At 39.6% G+C, this 23,404-nt stretch overlaps 3 protein-coding genes across 36 annotated transcripts in view; all 3 read left to right on the top strand.

The window, feature by feature from the left end:
* Positions 1–23,404, top strand: part of LOC115426731 (protocadherin gamma-C5-like) — a 332,740-nt gene that overhangs the window by 79,253 nt on the left and 230,083 nt on the right. The window contains exon 1 of one of the 34 annotated variants that reach the window (XM_030144929.1): positions 714–3,218. The exons of 30 other annotated variants lie outside the window; for them this stretch is intronic. In XM_030144929.1, coding sequence (XP_030000789.1) covers positions 831–3,218 — 2,388 coding nt within the window. In that variant the 5' untranslated portion in view covers positions 714–830. Of the gene's footprint in view, positions 1–713; positions 3,219–12,337; positions 14,829–23,404 lie in introns of those variants that run through there. 3 more of the 34 variants (XM_030144948.1, XM_030144909.1, XM_030144934.1) reach the window with 3 other exon arrangements.
* Positions 4,839–7,468, top strand: LOC115427490 (protocadherin beta-15-like). Its single transcript, XM_030146069.1, has one exon. The coding sequence runs from the start codon at positions 4,979–4,981 to the stop codon at positions 7,466–7,468; it is 2,490 nt and encodes an 829-aa protein (XP_030001929.1). The 5' UTR covers positions 4,839–4,978.
* Positions 8,612–11,157, top strand: LOC115427489 (protocadherin beta-16-like). Its single transcript, XM_030146068.1, has one exon. The coding sequence runs from the start codon at positions 8,677–8,679 to the stop codon at positions 11,155–11,157; it is 2,481 nt and encodes an 826-aa protein (XP_030001928.1). The 5' UTR covers positions 8,612–8,676.

The following is a 23,404-nucleotide window of genomic DNA, read 5'->3' as shown; positions in this document are numbered from 1 at the left end:
GATTAGAAGAACAGCAATGCCTGACAGCTCCCATTTAAAGTAATTCATATGAGTTACTTTGATGGAAAAACTACTTTCTTTTTTTTTTTTTTTTTTTTTTTACTTTATATGCTGTTGACTTATAATACGAAGGACAGCATATAGCAAAATTAAATATGTTACATGTGGTGTACAAGTTTTTTTGTTTTTTTCCCCCCCTTTTTTTTTTACTTATTATTATGATTAGAAATTAATTTGTGTTGTATCCAAGTAATGAGAGGGTGCAATTAAGCTGTTTTCCTGGACTGAATCACACTGCTGTTCTCGCATGTTAAAAAGTAGTGAAACTCAATCGCTCACATAGATCCAGTATGTTTTGGCACATTTATCGGATTAGTGTACCCATGTCCATTTTATCTATGCAAAGTTGTTTAAAGCTCTTGCTGTTTTTGTGTTTCAAAACATCCAATTTGGATAAACTATGAGAACAGTGGTCTGAAAGATGATAGAAGCAAAACGGTTTTGAGTGTTTAGAACTTTCTTGGGTTTATGAGATTCTTGATTCCATTGTTTTAGTCTTCTATTTCAAAACGGGAAATTGATATTGCCAGTCCAGTTTTCACATAAAACTGTTATTCTTTACAACCGCCTCATGGTGTCAGTGTGTACTAGCAAACCAGGAAGTACAGTGTTTCTCCACCTTACATTGTCAACGAAGACAGATTCAGCCACTATACCATAGTTGCGTTTAAACGCTTTGCTTGATACGGCAAAGAAGATATCAGTAATGCATCGCTGATGTTTTGTCTTCTTGTTAGAGTTTATTGCGTTCAGTATTTCTGTGAATAACAATGGATTACAGTCGATGCACCCCACGGTACAGCCTTGTACTTATTTTTCTTATTCTTCATCGGATCAATGGAGACGTGAGCTATTCTATTCCAGAAGAGATGAAACGTGGATCTGTGATCGGAAATATCGCGAAGGATTTTGGTCTTGATGTGGGAAGACTGTCTGCTCGGAGGGCTCGTGTTGATACTGAGGACAACAACGTTCAGTATTGCAGTGTTAATGTCAATACCGGGGATTTGATTGTGCAGGAAAGAATCGACAGAGAAGGGCTTTGTGGGAAAAAGGCGTCATGTGTTCTAAAACAAGAACTCGTCCTGGAAAACCCTTTAGAACTTCATCGTTTTAATATCCGCGTCCAGGACGTTAATGACAACTCACCACATTTTAAAGAGGAATCACTCAAACTGGAAATTCAAGAATCAGCAGATAAAGGTGCGCGGTTTCCGCTGGATGAGGCACATGATGGAGACATCGGAGAAAATGGTGTTCAGGGCTACACCCTTCAACAAAATGATAATTTCTCACTGAATGTAAAGACAAAGGGCAGTGGACGAAAGTATGGTGAATTGGTGTTAGATAGAGAATTAGACCGAGAAGATAAAAGCGAGATTATGTTGTTGCTCACTGCATTTGATGGCGGCTCTCCTCAGAGATCAGGTACTGTAGTCATACACGTCACTGTACTGGATGCTAATGATAATGAACCGGTATTTAGCCAGAATGTGTATAAGGCAAGTTTGCCAGAAAATTCACCTCTTGATACTGTTGTACTCACAGTGAGTGCTACTGATGCGGATGAAGGAGTGAACGGTGATGTCACGTATGCATTTGACCATGATTCAGATGACAGTCGTATTTTTTCTTTAAATTCCAAAACAGGAGAAGTCAAAGTTGTTGGATCTATTGATTATGAAAAAGAATCATCATATGAAATGCAAATTAGTGCCAAAGACGGTTTGGGATTGGCGTCATATGCAACGTTGATTGTTGAGATTTCCGATATTAATGACAATGCCCCAGTTATTTATGTAAAATCACTGACCACTCCTGTACCTGAGAATGTGTCACCTGGTACAGAGGTGGGCATCATTAATGTACAGGATAGAGACTCTGAGAATAATAAACAGGTCCGCTGCTCGATTCAACAAGGTGTCCCTTTTAAGTTAGTTCCATCTATTAAAAACTACTATTCTCTGGTGACCACAGAACAACTGGACCGTGAACTAGTGTCTGATTACAATATTACAATCACTGCCACTGACGGGGGCTCTCCACCTCTGTCCTCCTCTAAAACTGTTCAGTTATCTGTAGCTGACATCAATGACAACCCACCTGTGTTTGAGGAGCAGTCCTACAGCGCATATGTGACTGAGAATAACAAACCTGGCTCCACTTTATGTTCCGTTACTGCTCGAGACCCCGACTGGAGACAAAACGGTACAGTGATTTATTCTCTGTTACCTGGTGAGGTGAACGGTGCCCCGGTGTCCTCCTATCTGTCTGTGAATGGAGACACGGGAGTGATCCACGCTGTGAGGTCGTTTGATTATGAACAGTTCAAGAGTTTTAAAGTCCACGTGATGGCCAGAGATAACGGTTCTCCTCCGCTCAGCAGCAACGTGACAGTCAGTGTGTTTGTATCTGATGTGAATGACAACTCTCCTCAGATACTGTACCCCACCCCGGACGGAAATTCCTTCATGACTGAGCTGGTCCCCAAAGCTGCCCACGGAGGCTCTCTGGTGTCCAAAGTGATAGCTGTGGACACAGACTCTGGACAGAACGCCTGGCTGTCCTATCAAATAGTCAAATCCACTGATCCTGGCCTTTTCACTATTGGACTCCACAGTGGAGAGATCAGGACACAGCGGGACATTTCTGAATCTGACAACATGAAACAGAACCTTATTGTGTCAGTGAAAGATAACGGACAGCCTCCTCTCTCTGCCACCTGTGCCATTTATTTACTTATTTCTGATAACTTGGCTGAGGTTCCAGAACTGAAAGACATTTCTTATGATGAGAAGAATTCCAAATTGACCTCATACCTCATCATAGCACTGGTGTCTGTTTCTACAATTTTCCTTACATTTATGATCATCGTCATGGGTGTGAGGTTTTGTCGCAGGAGAAAGCCCAGACTGTTGTTTGACGGAGCAGTTGCAATCCCCAGTGCGTATCTGCCTCCTAATTATGCAGATGTTGATGGAACAGGAACTTTACGCAGCACTTACAATTATGACGCCTATTTGACAACAGGATCCAGAACCAGTGACTTTAAGTTCGTCTCCTCTTATAATGACACTACATTACCAGCAGATGAGACTCTGAAAAAAAGTCCAACAGACTTTTCTGACGCATTTGGAGATAGTGATGGTTCACCTGAGGTAGGAAACCATTTGAAAAATTTCCTTTTTTATTGAGAAGACTAAAGGCAATGTGAATTTCACTTAATTCTCTCTTCCTTTGTCTTTTGTTTGCCTTTGCTACTATCTTCACATTTTGAGTGCTTTTATGGGTTGGTAAACGTTGACATTGGTGTACACTCTGTGGGCTTTTTTTTTTCTTTCTCGATCATGTGTTGACAATTCTATTCTTTAATGGTGCAAGACTATTTTCATCAAAATTTTACGTCCGTAAGCAGCTTTCTTAGAATTGTGACATTTCACTCTGCCTCCACACTCTGCACAACTTTGCCTTATCATTTACAGGTATTTAGTGAATTTTGCTAATGATTTACAATATAATTATTGTAATTTCTATCAGTGCTTCTTCATTAAATGTTATTTTACAGATGTGACATGACCAAAAAATTTGCAACGATGCATGTTAAGTTTCTAATTTTAACATTTCACCTGCTGTGATCAGTATAGCCTTACTTTAAAAGGAGAATGCATTCATAAATGGAACGTAAAACCAGAAACTGACAATTGACCTTTTATGGTGATGACCATGTGTTTAAAACCGCTGGCATTTCTGTGACAGGTAGGCATCAGAGAGAAAGACTCTGTTGTCTCACTATATCTTTACATATGTAAAAATATACTTGCTTCAACCCCGACTCAGTGACTTTCGTGCTTCAAATTGTGTCCAGAGTGCTAGAAAACGTCCATGACAGACACTGTACATTAGTGATGGTAAACCCGTGTCATGGTTTTGTTATGAGGTGTTTCTGACTGTCCTTCTTCTTCCTCTGTCCTTGGTGCTGATCACACATCTGTAGACCTTTCAGTATTCACATAGTCACTCCCTGCTTTCTCAATCTTGTTTTAAAATGTAGACTGCATGTATTTTGTGTCTCTATCTCAACCCCAGATGACACTGAAGTGCATATGATGGCTTTAGTCTGTTTTTAGTGTATTATATGATAGTCTGTGCTGCAACAGAATAGAAGAGTGTGCAGAAAGGAAATCACATGTGCGGTCATTAACAAAGAGCAGCCTTGAGGGACACATCAAGTGATTAACATTAGTACGATTTTATTTTATTTATTTTTTTAATTCGCTTTTACTGAAGTACACTTTCAGTATTTTTACAATTGGTATTTGCTTTCCTGCTTTGTTTTTCGCTATGAATTTGTACTTTTGCATTTGTGCCAAGAGTCAGTACCATTCAACAATGTTTTGTTTTGTTTTGTTTTTTGTTTGTTTGCTTTGTTTTGTTTTGTTCCCAAGAATAAACTCCACTCCTATATCTACACAATATATACAGCTATAAAACATGAGAGCTTGGGACAATAATTTACTTAAAACAAACATTAGTGTGGTCTAATACATTTTAACTATGCGCAAGTTTCTTGAACCTTGCAAACTTTTTTTTTTATGTGATGTGATGATTAAATTAATATGGTTAAATGCGCGAGGTAAACGTCGAAAAGGGATGTGTTGAAGTGCAGACTAATTCATTTTTACATGCCCAAATGTTATTCCTTCAAATATACTCATGGTGTCAGTGTGCACCAGCAAACCAGAAAGTCTTTTCATTCTCCACCCTTCATTGTGAACGAAATTGCAGCCTGATGCAGATACCGAATAGCAGCTGAGTTAAAACGTTTCAATTGCTATACGGCACAAAAGGAATCACTGATTCATCTTTGCTATTTTCTGCCTATTTAAAGTCTCGCTTGTCCAGGCTTTGTGTGGATAAGATGGGATACAGCAGGTGTGTGCGGTGCGACAGCATTTTATTGCTTTTTGTTACTCTTCACTCGATCCAAGGAGACGTGAGCTATTCTATCCCAGAAGAGATGAAACGTGGATCTGTGATTGGAAATATCGCGAAGGATTTCGGTCTTGATGCAGGACGACTGTCTACTCGTAGAGCTCGTATCGATACTGAGGACAACAACGTTCAGTACTGCAGTGTTAATCTCAATACCGGGGATTTGATTGTGCAGGAACGAATCGACAGAGAAGGACTTTGTGGGAAAAAGGCGTCATGTGTTCTCAAACAGGAACTAGTTCTGGAAAATCCTTTAGAACTGCATCGGTTTAATATCCGTGTTCAGGACATTAATGACAACTCACCACAGTTCAAAGAGGATTCACTTAAATTAGAAATACACGAATCGGCAGTGAAGGGTGCACGGTTTCCACTGGATGAAGCACATGATGAAGACATCGGAGAAAATAGCGTTCAGGGCTACATTCTTCAACAAAATGATCATTTCACATTAAATATAAAGACAAAGGGCAATGGACGAAAATATGGTGAACTCATCTTAGACAAAGAGTTAGACAGAGAAGATAAAAACGAGATTATGTTGTTGCTTTCCGCATTTGATGGCGGCTCTCCTCAGAGATCAGGTACTGTAGTCATACACGTCACTGTACTGGATGCTAATGATAATGAACCGGTATTTAGCCAGAATATGTATAAAGCAAGTCTTCCAGAAAATTCTCCTCTTGATACTATTGTACTCACAGTGAGTGCTACTGATGCAGATGAAGGAGTGAACGGTGACGTTACATATGCATTTGATCATGTGTCTGATAAAAAACAGATTTTCTCTTTGGATTCCAAAACAGGAGAGGTCAAAGTTGTTGGACCTATTGATTATGAAAAAGAATCGTCATATGAAATGCAGATTAGTGCAAAAGATGGTTTGGGTTTGGCATCATATGTATCTTTAATCATTGAAATTGTTGATGTTAATGATAATGCTCCAGTTGTAAACTTGAAATCGTTGACTAACCCCATACCTGAGAATGTGTCACCTGGTACAGAGGTGGGCATCATTAATGTACAGGATAGAGACTCTGAGAATAATAAACAGGTCCGTTGCTCCATTCAGCAAGGTGTCCCTTTTAAGTTAGTTCCTTCTATTAAAAACTACTATTCTCTGGTGACCACAGAACAACCGGACCGTGAACTAGTGTCTGATTACAACATTACAATCACTGCCACTGACGAGGGCTCTCCACCTCTGTCGTCCTCTAAAACTGTTCAGTTATCTGTAGCTGACATCAATGACAACCCACCTGTGTTTGAGGAGCAGTCCTACAGCGCATATGTGACTGAAAATAACAAACCTGGATCCACTTTATGTTCCGTTACTGCTCGAGACCCCGACTGGAGACAAAACGGTACAGTGATTTATTCTCTGTTACCTGGTGAGGTGAACGGTGCCCCGGTGTCCTCCTATCTGTCTGTGAATGGAGACACGGGAGTGATCCACGCTGTGAGGTCGTTTGATTATGAACAGTTCAGGAGTTTTAAAGTCCACGTGATGGCCAGAGATAACGGTTCTCCTCCGCTCAGCAGCAACGTGACAGTCAGTGTGTTTATATCTGATGTGAATGACAACTCTCCTCAGATACTGTACCCCACCCCGGAGGGAAACTCCTTCATGACTGAGCTGGTCCCCAAAGCTGCCCACGGAGGCTCTCTGGTGTCCAAAGTGATAGCTGTGGACGCGGACTCTGGACAGAACGCCTGGCTGTCCTATCAAATAGTCAAATCCACGGATCCTGGCCTTTTTACTATCGGACTCCACAGTGGAGAGATCAGGACACAGCGGGACATTTCTGAATCTGACAACATGAAACAGAACCTTATTGTGTCAGTGAAAGATAACGGACAGCCTCCTCTCTCTGCCACCTGTGCCATGTACTTACTTATTTCTGATAACTTGGCTGAGGTTCCAGAACTGAAAGACATTTCTTATGAGGAGAAGAATTCCAAATTGACCTCATACCTTATCATAGCACTGGTGTCAGTTTCTACAATATTCCTTACTTTTATCATTATCGTCATGGGTGTGAGGTTTTGTCGCAGGAGAAAGCCCAGACTGTTGTTTGATGGAGCAGTTGCAATCCCCAGTGCTTATCTGCCTCCTAATTACGCAGATGTTGATGGAACAGGAACTTTACGCAGCACTTACAATTATGACGCCTATTTGACAACAGGATCTAGAACCAGTGACTTCAAGTTCGTCTCCTCTTATAATGACAACACCCTACCAGCAGATGAGACTCTGAAAAAAAGTCCAACAGATTTTGCTGATATGTTTGGAGATAGTGATGGCTCACCTGAGGTAGGCACGTATTCCATGTTTTCATCCAATTTTGAGTTTTGTAAAGAAGATATTGTCACGTTTTTCTCCATATACTTTCTTCCATCTATCTTCTACGTTTGATATTTAACTGGTTTCTGGTGTTTTAATTGGGTGCTTTACAGCGGCATACTTTTCCCCTCGAAAGTGTTTTTATAGTCGTGTTGTTATTGTACTTGGAAAGTACAATTAATTATTATCTTTGGCTACTTCTCAATTATTTTTCTGTTTTTTATCCCATATTTCCCTTTAGGTAACATTCACTAAAACGGTGAATTTACACACACATGCAGTACGTTTTCCAAGGCTTTTCAATAGATACTGTGACATTTGAAAAGTTTCAGTCTCTATTCCTACCAGTCATGTCCAGAGTTAGTGATGCTTCCATACACTTTTTTTTCAGGTTTTAACCTTATTTTTCTTTTTCTTTCTTTCTTTCTTTCTTTCTTTCTTTCTTTCTTTCTTTCTTTCTTTCTTTATTTCTTTATTTATTTTTATTTTATTTTATTTTATTTTATTTTCCCATTTGAATTATTTATTTATTTTGCTACATTCGGTAGATTTTCCATGTCGTTCTTATTCTACGGATATCTATGTGTGAATGTTTCCATCTGTTTAGTCATTTGTGTTCTTAATTTTTATTCTGTCTTGTTACGTTTCTTGCTTCAGGACAGAAGTTTCAGAAAGTTGGAAATGGATTAATACGTTTTCTTCAGACAAAGCTGAAATGCTATTGATATTTACTTGAAAATTTGATTTTTCTTTTACGATTTGACTTTAAAGTGTACAATTTATTGAGTGGATAATACTGCAGATAATATCATGAGGTATTTAATCTAAGGAACATTTGCTTTGGGCTGTTAGTTTATTCTGTCTTTTCACATCTCAGAATAACAGATCAATGATGTGTGGTGTTGGTCATTTTTAAAGCCAGTCATGCAACATGAACTTCAAACAGTGATACAAGAAATAGACCTTTCTTCTTCTTCTTCTTCTTCTTCTTATTATTATTATTATTATTATTATTATTATTATTATTATTATTATTATTATTATTATTATTATTATTATTATTATTCCCGAGTCACGATCAATGCAGAACATTTTCCATGTACAACTGCTGTTCCTGAAAGTGTACTCATGGTGTCAGTGTGTACCTGCAAACAAGAAGGGTTGTTCATTCTCCACCCTTCTTTGCCAACGTATGTAAAGACTCATTTAGCTACTGCATCTGTGTTGAGTAAAGGCACTTCCATTTGGATAGAAAAGAAGCAATAATCGATGTATGGTTGATGTTTACTTGGCTTGGTATGGTCTCGTGTTCCCTGTCTTTCACCATGGGCTACAGTGGATTTGTGCTGCAGTACGGTCTTGTCTTTATTTTTCTTATTCTTCGCCCGATCAGTGGAGATGTGGGCTATTCTGTAGCGGAGGAGATGAAACGTGGATTTGTGATTGGAAATATCGCGAAGGATTTTGGACTTGATGTGGGACGACTTTCTACTCGCAAGGCCCGTATCAATACTGAGGATAACAGCGTTCAATACTGCGGTGTAAATCTTAATACAGGGGATTTGATTGTGCAGGAAAGGATCGACAGAGAAGGGCTTTGTGCAAAGAAGGCGTCATGTGTTTTAAAACAGGAACTCTTACTGGAAAACCCCTTAGAACTCCATCGTTTCAGCATTCGTGTGCAAGACATTAATGACAATTCACCTCAGTTTAAAGAGGAAGCAATTAAACTGGAAATCCGGGAATCGACAGTTAAGGGCGCACAGTTTCTTCTCGGGGAAGCGCGTGATGGAGACATCGGTGAAAATGCTGTTCAGGGCTACTCTCTGCAGCAGAATGATCATTTCAAACTGAATGTTAACACAAAATCTGGTGGCCGGAAATACTGCGAATTAGTTTTAGAAAAAGAATTAGACAGAGAAGATCAAAAGGAGATCACGCTTTTGCTCACTGCATTTGATGGCGGCTCTCCTCAGAGATCAGGTACCGTAGTCATACACGTCACTGTTCTGGATGCTAATGATAATGTCCCAGTGTTTAGCCAGACTGTGTATAAAGCCAGTTTGCTAGAAAACTCTCCTCCTGATACACTGGTGATCACAGTGACTGCTACAGATGCAGACGATGGTTTAAACAGTGAAATTACATATGAGTTAGACCATTTATCAGATGAAGATAGCAACGTATTTACGTTGAATCCTAAAACAGGAGAGGTAAAAGTAGCTGGACTTATTGATCACGAAAAAGTTTCATCTTATGAAATGCAGATTAGTGCAAAAGATGGACTGGGACTAGTTTCATATGCCACATTGACTATTGAAATTATAGATATTAATGATAATGCCCCAGTTATATACATGACATCACTGACTAACCCCATACCTGAGAATGTGTCACCTGGTACAGAGGTGGGCATCATTAATGTACAGGATAGAGACTCTGAGAATAATAAACAGGTCCGCTGCTCGATTCAGCAAGGTGTCCCTTTTAAGTTAGTTCCTTCTATTAAAAACTACTATTCTCTGGTGACCACAGAACAACTGGACCGTGAACTAGTGTCTGATTACAACATTACAATCACTGCCACTGACGAGGGCTCTCCACCTCTGTCGTCCTCTAAAACTGTTCAGTTATCTGTAGCTGACATCAATGACAACCCACCTGTGTTTGAGGAGCAGTCCTACAGCGCATATGTGACTGAAAATAACAAACCTGGATCCACTTTATGTTCCGTTACTGCTCGAGACCCCGACTGGAGACAAAACGGTACAGTGATTTATTCTCTGTTACCTGGTGAGGTGAACGGTGCCCCGGTGTCCTCCTATCTGTCTGTGAATGGAGACACGGGAGGGATCCATGCTGTGAGGTCGTTTGATTATGAACAGTTCAAGAGTTTTAAAGTTCACGTGATGGCCAGAGATAACGGTTCTCCTCCGCTCAGCAGCAACGTGACAGTCAGTGTGTTTGTATCTGATGTGAATGACAACTCTCCTCAGATACTGTACCCCACCCCGGAGGGAAACTCCTTCATGACTGAGCTGGTCCCCAAAGCTGCCCACGGAGGCTCTCTGGTGTCCAAAGTGATAGCTGTGGACGCGGACTCTGGACAGAACGCGTGGCTGTCCTATCAAATAGTCAAATCCACTGATCCTGGCCTTTTTACTATTGGACTCCACAGTGGAGAGATCAGGACACAGCGGGACATTTCTGAATCTGACAACATGAAACAGAACCTTATTGTGTCAGTGAAAGATAACGGACAGCCTCCTCTCTCTGCCACCTGTGCCATGTATTTACTTATTTCTGATAACTTGGCTGAGGTTCCAGAACTGAAAGACATTTCTTATGAGGAGAAGAATTCCAAATTGACCTCATACCTCATCATAGCGCTGGTGTCAGTTTCTACAATTTTCCTTACTTTTATCATCATCGTCATGGGTGTGAGGTTTTGTCGCAGGAGAAAGCCCAGACTGTTGTTTGATGGAGCAGTTGCAATTCCCAGCGCGTATTTGCCTCCTAATTACGCAGATGTTGATGGAACAGGAACTTTACGCAGCACTTACAATTATGACGCCTATTTGACAACAGGATCTAGAACCAGTGACTTTAAGTTCGTCTCCTCTTATAATGACAACACCCTACCAGCAGATGAGACTCTGAAAAAAAGTCCAACGGATTTTGCTGATATGTTTGGAGATAGTGATGGCTCACCTGAGGTAGGCACGTATTCCATGTTTTCGTCCAATTTTGAGTTTTATTAAGAACATATTGTCACGTTTTTCCCCACATACTGTCTTCCATCTCTGTTCTACATTTGATATTTAACTGGTTTCTGGTGTTTTAACTGGGTGCTATACAGCGGTGTATTTTTCCCTCGAAAGTGTTTCCATAGTCGTGTTGTTATTGTACTTGGAAAGTACAATTAATTATTATCTTACTTCTCAATTATCTTTCTGTGTTTTTTTTTAAATTTAATTTTAATTATTATTTTTTTTAATCTCATATTTCCGTTTAGGTTACATTCACTAAAACGGTGAATTTACACACACATGCAGTACGTTTTCCAAGGCTTGTCAATAGATGCTGTGACATTTGAAAAGTTTCAGTCTCTATTCCTTCCAGTCATGTTCAGGTAGTGACGCTTCCATACATTTTTTTTTTCTTTTAAGGGTTTAACCCTAATATTTTATTTATTTATTTATTTAGTCATTTGAATTATTGATTTTTTTTTTCTACATTAGGTAGATTTTCCATTTCGTCCTTCTTCTACAGATATCTATGTGTGAATGTTTCCGTCTGTTTAGTCGTTAGTGTTCTTAATTTTTATTCTGTCTTGTTACGTTTCTTGCTTCAGGATAGAAGTTGCAGAAAGCTGGAAATGGATTATTACGTTTTCTTCAGACAAAGATGAAATGCCATTGATATTTACTTAAAGATTGGATTTTTCTTTTACGATTTGACTTTAAAGTGTACAGTTTATTGAGTGGTGAACACTGCAGATAATATCATGAGATATTTAATCTATGGAACATTTGCTTTAGGCTGTTAGTCTTTTCTGTCTTTTCACATCTCAGAATAATAGATCAATGAATTGTGATGCAGGTCATTTTTAAAGCTGATTATGCAACATGAATTTCAAACAGTGATACAAAAATAGGCCTTTATTCTTCTTCTTCTTCTTCTTCTTCTTCTTATTATTATTATTATTATTATTTTTTTATTATTATTATTATTATTATTATTATTATTATTATTATTATTATTATTATTATTATTATTATTCCCGAGTCACGATCAATGCAGAACATTTTCCATGTACAACTGCTGTTCCTGAAAGTGTACTCATGGTGTCAGTGTGTACCTGCAAACAAGAAGGGTTGTTCATTCTCCACCCTTCTTTGTCAACGTATGTAAAGACTCATTTAGCTACTGCATCTGTGTTGAGTAAAGGCACTTCCATTTGGATAGAAAAGAAGCAATAATCGATGTATGGTTGATGTTTACTTGGCTTGGTATGGTCTCGTGTTCCCTGTCTTTCACCATGGGCTACAGTGGATTTGTGCTGCAGTACGGTCTTGTCTTTATTTTTCTTATTCTTCGCCCGATCAGTGGAGATGTGGGCTATTCTGTAGCGGAGGAGATGAAACGTGGATTTGTGATTGGAAATATCGCGAAGGATTTTGGACTTGATGTGGGACGACTTTCTACTCGCAAGGCCCGTATCAATACTGAGGATAACAGCGTTCAATACTGCAGTGTAAATCTTAATACAGGGGATTTGATTGTGCAGGAAAGGATTGACAGAGAAGGGCTTTGTGCAAAGAAGGCGTCATGTGTTTTAAAACAGGAACTCTTACTGGAAAACCCCTTAGAACTCCATCGTTTCAGCATTCGTGTGCAAGACATTAATGACAATTCACCTCAGTTTAAAGAGGAAGCAATTAAACTGGAAATCCAGGAATCAGCAGATAAGGGTGCAAAATTTCTTCTCGGGGAAGCGCGTGATGGAGACATCGGTGAAAATGCTGTTCAGGGCTACTCTCTGCAGCAGAATGATCATTTCAAACTGAATGTTAACACAAAATCTGGTGGCCGGAAATACTGCGAATTAGTTTTAGAAAAAGAATTAGACAGAGAAGATCAAAAGGAGATCACGCTTTTGCTCACTGCATTTGATGGCGGCTCTCCTCAGAGATCAGGTACCGTAGTCATATACGTCACTGTTCTGGATGCTAATGATAATGTCCCAGTGTTTAGCCAGACTGTGTATAAAGCCAGTTTGCTAGAAAACTCTCCTCCTGATACACTGGTGGTCACAGTGACTGCTGCAGATGCAGACGATGGTTTAAACAGTGAAATTACATATGAGTTAGACCATTTATCAGATGAAGATAGCAACGTATTTACGTTGAATCCCAAAACAGGAGAGGTAAAAGTAGCTGGACTTATTGATCACGAAAAAGTTTCATCTTATGAAATGCAGATTAGTGCAAAAGATGGACTGGGACTAGTTTCATATGCCACATTGACTATTGAAATTATAGATATTAATGATAATGCCCCAGTTATATACATGACATCACTGACTAACCCCATACCTGAGAATGTGTCACCTGGTACAGAGGTGGGCATCATTAATGTACAGGATAGAGACTCTGAGAACAATAAACAGGTCCGCTGCTCGATTCAGCAAGGTGTCCCTTTTAAGTTAGTTCCTTCTATTAAAAACTACTATTCTCTGGTGACCACAGAACAACTGGACCGTGAACTAGTGTCTGATTACAACATTACAATCACTGCCACTGACGAGGGCTCTCCACCTCTATCCTCCTCGAAAACTGTTCAGTTATCTGTAGCTGACATCAATGACAACCCACCTGTGTTTGAGGAGCAGTCCTACAGCGCATATGTGACTGAAAATAACAAACCTGGATCCACTTTATGTTCTGTTACTGCTCGAGACCCCGACTGGAGACAAAACGGTACAGTGATTTATTCTCTGTTACCTGGTGAGGTGAACGGAGCCCCGGTGTCCTCCTATCTGTCTGTGAATGGAGACACGGGAGTGATCCACGCTGTGAGGTCTTTTGATTATGAACAGTTCAAGAGTTTTAAAGTTCACGTGGTGGCCAGAGATAACGGTTCTCCTCCGCTCAGCAGCAACGTGACAGTCAGTGTGTTTGTATCTGATGTGAATGACAACTCTCCTCAGATACTGTACCCCACCCCTGAGGGAAACTCCTTCATGACTGAGCTGGTCCCCAAAGCTGCCCACGGAGGCTCTCTGGTGTCCAAAGTGATAGCTGTGGACGCGGACTCTGGACAGAACGCCTGGCTGTCCTATCAAATAGTCAAATCCACTGATCCTGGCCTTTTTACTATTGGACTCCACAGTGGAGAGATCAGGACACAGCGGGACATTTCTGAATCTGACAACATGAAACAGAACCTCATTGTTTCTGTGAAAGATAACGGACAGCCTCCTCTCTCTACCACCTGTGCCATGTATTTACTTATTTCTGATAACTTGGCTGAGGTTCCAGAACTGAAAGACATTTCTTATGAGGAGAAGAATTCCAAATTGACCTCATACCTAATCATAGCACTGGTGTCAGTTTCAACAATTTTCCTTACTTTTATCATCATCGTCATGGGTGTGAGGTTTTGTCGGCGGAGGAAGCCCCGACTGTTGTTTGATGGAGCAGTTGCAATCCCCAGCGCATATCTGCCTCCTAATTATGCAGATGTTGATGGAACAGGAACTTTACGCAGCACTTACAATTATGATGCCTATTTGACAACAGGATCTAGAACCAGTGACTTTAAGTTCGTCTCATCATATAATGACACTACCTTACCTGCAGATGAGACTTTGAAAAAAAGTCCAACAGATTTCTGTGACGTATTTGGGGAAACTGAAAGTTCACCAGAGGTAGGGAAAACCTTCATGTAACTTAGGTTTTATTTAATGTTGCTTTTGTAAGTTGTTCCTATGGCAAAAGATTGCACATACCTATACAGGTTGATGTGTTTCTTAAATGCACCATATTGACATTTTTCGTCCATCGTTTTTCACTTTTATATATTTGAATATCAGGTATATTTTTTGACAGATTAACCTTTTAATCTCTTTCTTATTGTTGGGTTTCTGTGATTGCTGGTATTGCTTCTCTATCCATGGTGCTGAACTCTGGTTCGCTCAAGCCTTTCTTGTTTTGTTTTTTGATAATCTTTCAGTTTAATGCCCTGCATGATCCTTCTTGTCTTTTTTTCTCCAATGATCATATTTGCTGTTTTTTATTGTGGCTCGTCTTGTTGTTTACCCTCGTTTTTTTTTTTTTTTTTTTTTTTTTTTTTTTTTCTCTCTTTTTAAATATATTAGTGCTCAATAACCGAGTATCTAAAGAGATTGAATAGTATGTCAACATTGGAAATTAATTGTGGGTATTATTTCAGGCAACGCTTTTTGACACCCCTGTTTTAGGAAAGATATTTGCTAGAGCCTTTGAGGAAAAAAGTCTTCCTTTTCTAACGTTTTTTTTTTTTTTTTTCCCCCCACAATTTTTTTTTCAATTATTATATTAATGTAGTCATTTAAAACCCACTGACCGTAACAACCGATGCTTTTTTCCCCACAGTGTGCTTTTATAAATATGGTTTTATTTCGTTTTGATTATAACCCATGAAGTACTGCTATTTTAATATATTCATTGAAGTTCTTCTCGAATATGATGGTGTTCATATAATTAATTTCATATATTAAAATACTGAAAAGTTAAATAACATAACCTAAAGCAAAATCTAAATAATCAGCCGTCTGAACCAGCAAAGTAAAGTTATGAGTCTGAATTCATCAAACTCTTACCAATTTATATAATTACAGCTGATTTGGTTTAGTCCCTCAATTAAAATTATTGAACTGTTTTGCTTGTAAAGGTGTACACGATTTCATATACGCCTGTTACACCTAAAAAAGACTCAAGGTGTCAGTGTGGACTAGCAAATAAGAAGACGCTTTCATTCTCCACCCTTCTTTGTCAACGAATGTAAGGACTGATTCAGCTTCCTAGTCGCAGTTCAGTTAGAAGGCTTCATTTCTGAGTACGAGGAGCAGATCATTAACGCATCGTTGGTATATGCAGATTTTAAGAGTCTCAGGTGTTGCTTTTTTCCTCTGAAGGACCATGGATTACTGCAGGTGTGCACCATACTATGGGCTTCTGTTTGTTTTTCTTACTCTTCGCCCGATCAGTGGAGACGTGAGCTACTCTATTCCAGAGGAGATGAAACGTGGATCTGTAATTGGAAATATCGCAAAGGATTTTGGACTGGATTTGGGAAGGCTGTCTGCTCGCAAGGCTCGTATCAGTGCAGAGGATAACAACGTTCAATACTGTAGCGTCAATCTAAATACCGGAGATTTGGTTGTGCATGAAAGGATTGACAGAGAGGGACTCTGCGGGAGAAAGGCATCGTGTGTATTAAAACAGGAACTAGTCCTAGAAAATCCTTTAGAACTGCATCGTTTCAGTATCCGCGTCCAGGACATTAATGACAACTCACCCCAGTTTAAAGAGGAATCACTTAAATTTGAAATTCGGGAGTCAGCAGTGAAGGGTGCACGGTTTCCATTGGATGAAGCACATGATGGAGACATCGGAGAAAATGGTGTTCAGGGTTATACCCTTCAGCAAAATGACAATTTTTCCTTAAATATTAAGACAAAGGGCAACGGAAGAAAATACGGTGAACTCGTCTTAAACAAAGAGTTAGACAGAGAAGATAAAAACGAGATTATGTTGTTGTTTACCGCATTTGATGGCGGCTCTCCTCAGAGATCAGGTACTGTAGTCATACACGTCACTGTACTGGATGCTAATGATAATGAACCAGTGTTCAGCCAGAATGTGTATAAATCACGTCTACCAGAAAACTCTCCTCTTGATACTGTTGTACTCACAGTGAGTGCTACTGACGCAGATGAAGGAGTGAACGGTGACGTTACATACGCATTTGATCATGTTTTAGACGAGAACCAAATTTTCACTTTAAATCCCAGAACAGGAGAGGTCAAGGTTGTTGGACCGATTGACTTTGAAAAAGAGTCGTCATATGAAATGCAAATTAGTGCCAAAGATGGTTTGGGATTGGCGTCATATGCTACTTTAATAGTTGAAATTGTTGATGTTAATGATAATGCACCCGTTATATATATGACATCACTGACCAATCCCATACCTGAGAGCGTGTCACCTGGCACAGAGGTAGGCATCATTAATGTACAGGATAGAGACTCTGAGAATAATAAACAGGTCCACTGCTCCATTCAGCAAGGTGTCCCTTTTAAGTTAGTTCCTTCTATTAAAAACTACTATTCTCTGGTGACCACAGAACAACTGGACCGTGAACTAGTGTCTGATTACAACATTACAATCACTGCCACTGACGAGGGCTCTCCACCTCTGTCCTCCTCTAAAACTGTTCAGTTATCTGTAGCTGACATCAATGACAACCCACCTGTGTTTGAGGAGCAGTCCTACAGCGCATATGTGACTGAAAATAACAAACCTGGCTCCACTTTATGTTCCGTTACTGCTCGAGACCCCGACTGGAGACAAAACGGTACAGTGATTTATTCTCTGTTACCTGGTGAGGTGAACGGTGCCCCGGTGTCCTCCTATCTGTCTGTGAATGGAGACACGGGAGTGATCCACGCTGTGAGGTCTTTTGATTATGAACAGTTCAAGAGTTTTAAAGTCCACGTGATGGCCAGAGATAACGGTTCTCCTCCGCTCAGCAGCAACGTGACAATCAGTGTGTTTGTATCTGATGTGAATGACAACTCTCCTCAGATACTGTACCCCACCCCTGAGGGAAACTCCTTCATGACTGAGCTGGTCCCCAAAGCTGCCCACGGAGGCTCTCTGGTGTCCAAAGTGATAGCTGTGGACGCGGACTCTGGACAGAACGCCTGGCTGTCCTATCAAATAGTCAAATCCACTGATCCTGGCCTTTTTACTATTGGACTCCACAGTGGAGAGATCAGGACACAGCGGGACATTTCTGAATCTGACAACATGAAACAGAACCTTATTGTGTCAGTGAAAGATAACGGACAGTCTCCTCTCTCTGCCACCTGTGCCATGTATTTACTTATTTCTGATAACTTGGCTGAGGTTCCAGAACTGAAAGACATTTCTTATGATGAGAAGAATTCCAAGTTGACCTCATACCTAATCATAGCACTGGTGTCAGTTTCTACAATTTTCCTCACATTCATCATCATCGTCATGGGTGTGAGGTTTTGTCGCAGGAGAAAGCCCAGACTGTTGTTTGATGGAGCAGTTGCAATCCCCAGTGCTTATCTGCCTCCTAATTACACCGATGTTGATGGAACAGGAACTTTACGCAGCACTTACAATTATGACGCCTATTTGACAACAGGATCTAGAACCAGTGACTTTAAATTTATCTCATCTTATAATGACACTACATTGCCTGCAGATCAAACTCTGAAAAAAAGCCCTACAGACTTTGCTGATGCATTTGAAGATAGTGATGGTTCCCCCGAGGTAGGCGCAAATTTCCCTTCACTTTTTTATAAACTTCTCACCCATAAGTATTATTGGCCAAATGCTTTATACTCTTTTTGACGTTTCTTCCTCTGTTCGTGCACTGATATGGCAAATATTTAATCTTACTTTGTTCTTTAAGAGTCCTACAAAACATATAGCCTGGCTCCTTTCCAGTCTTTCCTGGTGCATCTTTCTTGTCTAATTTCCTGATTAAAAGGTTAAAAGGGTTTACATTTCTATGGTGGTTGATTCATCTCATGTTCTATAGTTGTATTTGTTGTTAGATTGTGTTGATGTGCATACTGCAACAACTGAATAATTTCTTTTGTGTGTAGACAAACGGCTCTTAAACAGGTTTTATAGTAGGTTTATTCAACACCTCATTTGCTTCACACAATTTAGTAAAACTTTTCCCAATGCATAGACTGCCTGTCGGTGGAACCTGACGTGAAAATAATGGTATTTCTGTTTATCGGCTCTTTGGTTGCAATCCTTGCGTCACTGTCCTTGGTACTGAAATGCATTCAACCATGCATCTTTAAAAAGTATGTCCTTTTATCACCTCCAAGCTTTTCCATATCGGTGAGTCTGTTCAAATAAACATAGTCTTTTTGGTAAATGTGCAACTTTTTGTGCTGTGATCTAATATGATGATGGATTTGTATGATTGTTGCAGTCTTTTGGAATATTTTGTAGTGTAATCTATACAGCAAGACAGAACCGTACGGGCGAGCTTTATTGATACCGTGCGTGTGATCAATGTTGCTGTTCATTGCGTCCTTAAATGAAGCGTGTTACAACATTCATCCAATATTTAGTATTTTAAAAGCCATATACATATGTAAATCGTTTCAGGTGTCTTAATAAAAATGTGATTTTGTATTTTTTAAGGTATTTAGATGTAAAAATGATCTACTGCTTTCCAGACGTGTCTGCATTAGCAAGGTAAATTAACACATGCACTTAAACATATCTATGCCAGCTTCCCTAGATATAGTGGGATTACTTGACATGTCGGTATCGTCATGATTTATAAGACCCATTTAACAGGTAATCATTATGCGTCTTCCAGAATTTATGTTTAACCATTTCGAGAATAGTACTGTCAGTTAAGTTGAAAACTGGGTCTTGAAAGTCACCAAGTAGCATTCTTACAACAAATAATTACGGATATTGACGCTTAAAACTTTTGGTGGTTTATAATCATTCCAGTTGTTTTAGGTTTTCACAGAAATTAAAAATCTAGGACTGCATAATATATTTGGAAAATGCCAACAATTGTAGCCTTTATGTTGAACTGTTATTCCCACAAACATACTCATGGTGTCAGTGTATACCAGCAAACCAACAAAACCCGTTCATTCTCCACCCTTCTTTGTCAAGGAATGTAAATCATGATTCAGCTACAGAACCGCAGACGAATTTAAACGCTTCCTTTAAAACTGCCAAGAGGGTGTCATCAATGCGTCGTTGATATCTGGTTTACTTGGTAAAGTCGCATGTGTCCATTCTTTCTGTTTGTAACAATGGCTTACTGCAGGCGTGCGCTGCACTACGGCTTTATATTTATGCTTCTTTCTTTTCACTTGATCAACGGAGACGTGAGCTATTCTATTCCAGAGGAGATGAAACGTGGATCTGTAATTGGAAATATCGCTAAAGATTTTGGACTTGAAGTTGGAAGACTGTCTGCTAGGAGGGCTCGCACCGATACTGAGGATAACAGCGTTCAGTACTGCAGTGTTAATCTCAACACCGGGGATTTGATTATACAGGAAAGAATCGACAGAGAAGGACTGTGTGCGAAAAGGGCATCATGTGTTCTAAAACAGGAATTAGTACTGGAAAACCCCTTAGAACTCCATCGTTTCAGCATTCGCGTAATAGATATAAACGATAATTCACCACAGTTTAAAGAGGAAGCAATTAAACTGGAAATCCGGGAATCGGCAGTTAAGGGCGCACAGTTTCTTCTCGGGGAGGCGCATGATGGAGACATCGGTGAAAATGCTGTTCAGAGCTACTCTCTTCAGCAGAATGACCATTTCAAACTAAACGTTAACACAAAACCCGGCGGCCGGAAATACTGCGAATTAATTTTAGATAAAGAATTAGACAGAGAAGGTGAGAATGAGATCACGCTTTTGCTCACTGCATTCGATGGCGGCTCTCCTCAGAGATCAGGTACCGTAGTCATACACGTCACTGTACTGGATGCTAATGATAATGTCCCAGTGTTTAGCCAGACTGTGTATAAAGCAAATTTGCCAGAAAATTCTCCTCTTGAGACAGTGGTGATCACAGTGAGTGCCACTGATGCGGATGAGGGTTTAAATAGTGAAATTACCTATGAATTTGACCATGTTTCAGATGAAAATAGCAACGTGTTTTCTTTAAATCCTAAAACAGGAGAAGTAAAAGTAGCTGGGCTAATTGATCATGAGAAAGTGTCATCTTATGAAATGCAGATTAGTGCAAAAGATGGACTAGGACTAGTTTCATATGCCACATTGACTATTGAAATTACTGATGTTAATGACAACGCGCCAGTTATGTACATGAAATCACTGACTAATCCTATACCTGAGAATGTGTCACCTGGTACAGAGGTGGGCATCATTAATGTTCAGGATAGAGACTCTGAGAATAATAAACAGGTCCGCTGCTCGATTCAACAAGGTGTCCCTTTTAAGTTAGTTCCTTCTATTAAAAACTACTATTCTCTGGTGACCACAGAACAACTGGACCGTGAACTAGTGTCTGATTACAACATTACAATCACTGCCACTGACGAGGGCTCTCCACCTCTGTCCTCCTCGAAAACTGTTCAGTTATCTGTAGCAGACATCAATGACAACCCACCTGTGTTTGAGGAGCAGTCCTACAGCGCATATGTGACTGAAAATAACAAACCTGGCTCCACTTTATGTTCCGTTACTGCTCGAGACCCCGACTGGAGACAAAACGGTACAGTGATTTATTCTCTGTTACCTGGTGAGGTGAACGGTGCCCCGGTGTCCTCCTATCTGTCTGTGAATGGAGACACGGGAGTGATCCACGCTGTGAGGTCTTTGGATTATGAACAATTCAGGAGTTTTAAAGTCCACGTGATGGCCAGAGATAACGGTTCTCCTCCGCTCAGCAGCAACGTGACAATCAGTGTGTTTGTATCTGATGTGAATGACAACTCTCCTCAGATACTGTACCCCACCCCTGAGGGAAACTCCTTCATGACTGAGCTGGTCCCCAAAGCTGCCCACGGAGGCTCTCTGGTGTCCAAAGTGATAGCTGTGGACGCAGACTCTGGACAGAACGCCTGGCTGTCCTATCAAATAGTCAAATCCACTGATCCTGGCCTTTTTACTATTGGACTCCACAGTGGAGAGATCAGGACACAGCGGGACATTTCTGAATCTGACAACATGAAACAGAACCTTATTGTGTCAGTGAAAGATAACGGACAGCCTCCTCTCTCTGCCACCTGTGCCATGTATTTACTTATTTCTGATAACTTGGCTGAGGTTCCAGAACTGAAAGACATTTCCTATGATGAGAAGAATTCTAAGTTGACCTCATACCTCATCATAGCACTGGTGTCAGTTTCTACAATTTTCCTTACCTTTATCATCATCGTCATGGGTGTGAGGTTTTGTCGCAGGAGAAAGCCCAGACTGTTGTTTGATGGAGCAGTTGCAATCCCCAGTGCTTATCTGCCTCCTAATTACACCGATGTTGATGGAACAGGAACTTTACGCAGCACTTACAATTATGACGCCTATTTGACAACAGGATCTAGAACCAGTGACTTTAAGTTCATCTCCTCTTATAATGACAACACCCTACCAGCAGATGAGACTCTGAAAAAAAGTCCCACGGATTTTGCTGATATGTTTGGAGATAGTGATTGTTCCCCTGAGGTAGGCAAACATTTCTAACTCATTTGCTTCATTTTTGTGTTGGAAATCAATCACACTTCTTTTGATATTTGTTAAACATGAGCTATCTTGAAACTTTATTCCAGTATTTTTTTCCAGGTGACTCTAATTTTATAAACAAAATAGAATATGGCTTTCATGACACTAACAGCAGATGCGTTATTTAGAGTATAGTGTATATATATTGTAGTCATATATAGGAAGTCAAGCAAAGGCTGTTTTGAATGGTTTGCCATGGGCTTTTAATAATACTGATCAACTTCTAAAATCCACTTCTTTTTTTTAAGTGGTGTTTGAGTCTTAGTAATGTTATTGTTTAGGCATTCAAGCAGTGTTCCTCTGTCCTTGGTGCTGAAATGGGATTATCTGATGATGCCTTTGAAGAAATTCACACACAACTCTTCACACAGTTGCTTTTCTTTCTTTCTTTCTTTCTTTCTTTCTTTCTTTCTTTCTTTCTTTCTTTCTTTCTTTCTTTCTTTCTTTCTTTCTTTCTTTCTTTTTGTGTTTTCCATGGTGATATTTGTAATTAATTCCTGCATGTTCAACTAATCATAATTTATATGAAGTGCTTTTGTTCAGGTGTGTGTATCCTGTTGTTTTGCCTTTGATGTGACTGCTTGAAATGATAACAGTTCTGTTGTAGTTCAGATTCATATTTACAACTATTAGGCTTTTCATACATTAATGAAGTTCAACAATGAAGAACATAATTTGAAATACAGATGTGGGTGATATATATTTTAATAATTATAGCTGAAGTATTGTCATAAATAATTTTTCAGTTATGCACAGGAAGTGGAAGTGTTGCATTTCAATATTTTTTTGAAACAAAATTTAAATTAAAATTCCATTTCTATATCATGCTCAAACAATTTTAACCTTTTCCGAAATGCAGATATATATGTTTCCCTCCTTGGCATCTCTGCAGACATTTGAAGAGTTTAATCATGTTCAATACTTTCTTCTGTGTTTTTCATTTAAATTTAGAAAAATGA

This window comes from Sphaeramia orbicularis, chromosome 10 (genome assembly GCF_902148855.1).
Source record: "Sphaeramia orbicularis chromosome 10, fSphaOr1.1, whole genome shotgun sequence".
Lineage (NCBI taxonomy): Eukaryota > Metazoa > Chordata > Actinopteri > Kurtiformes > Apogonidae > Sphaeramia > Sphaeramia orbicularis.
The sequence above is the reverse complement of the archived record's forward strand: the minus strand, read 5'-3'. Positions and strand labels throughout refer to the sequence as shown.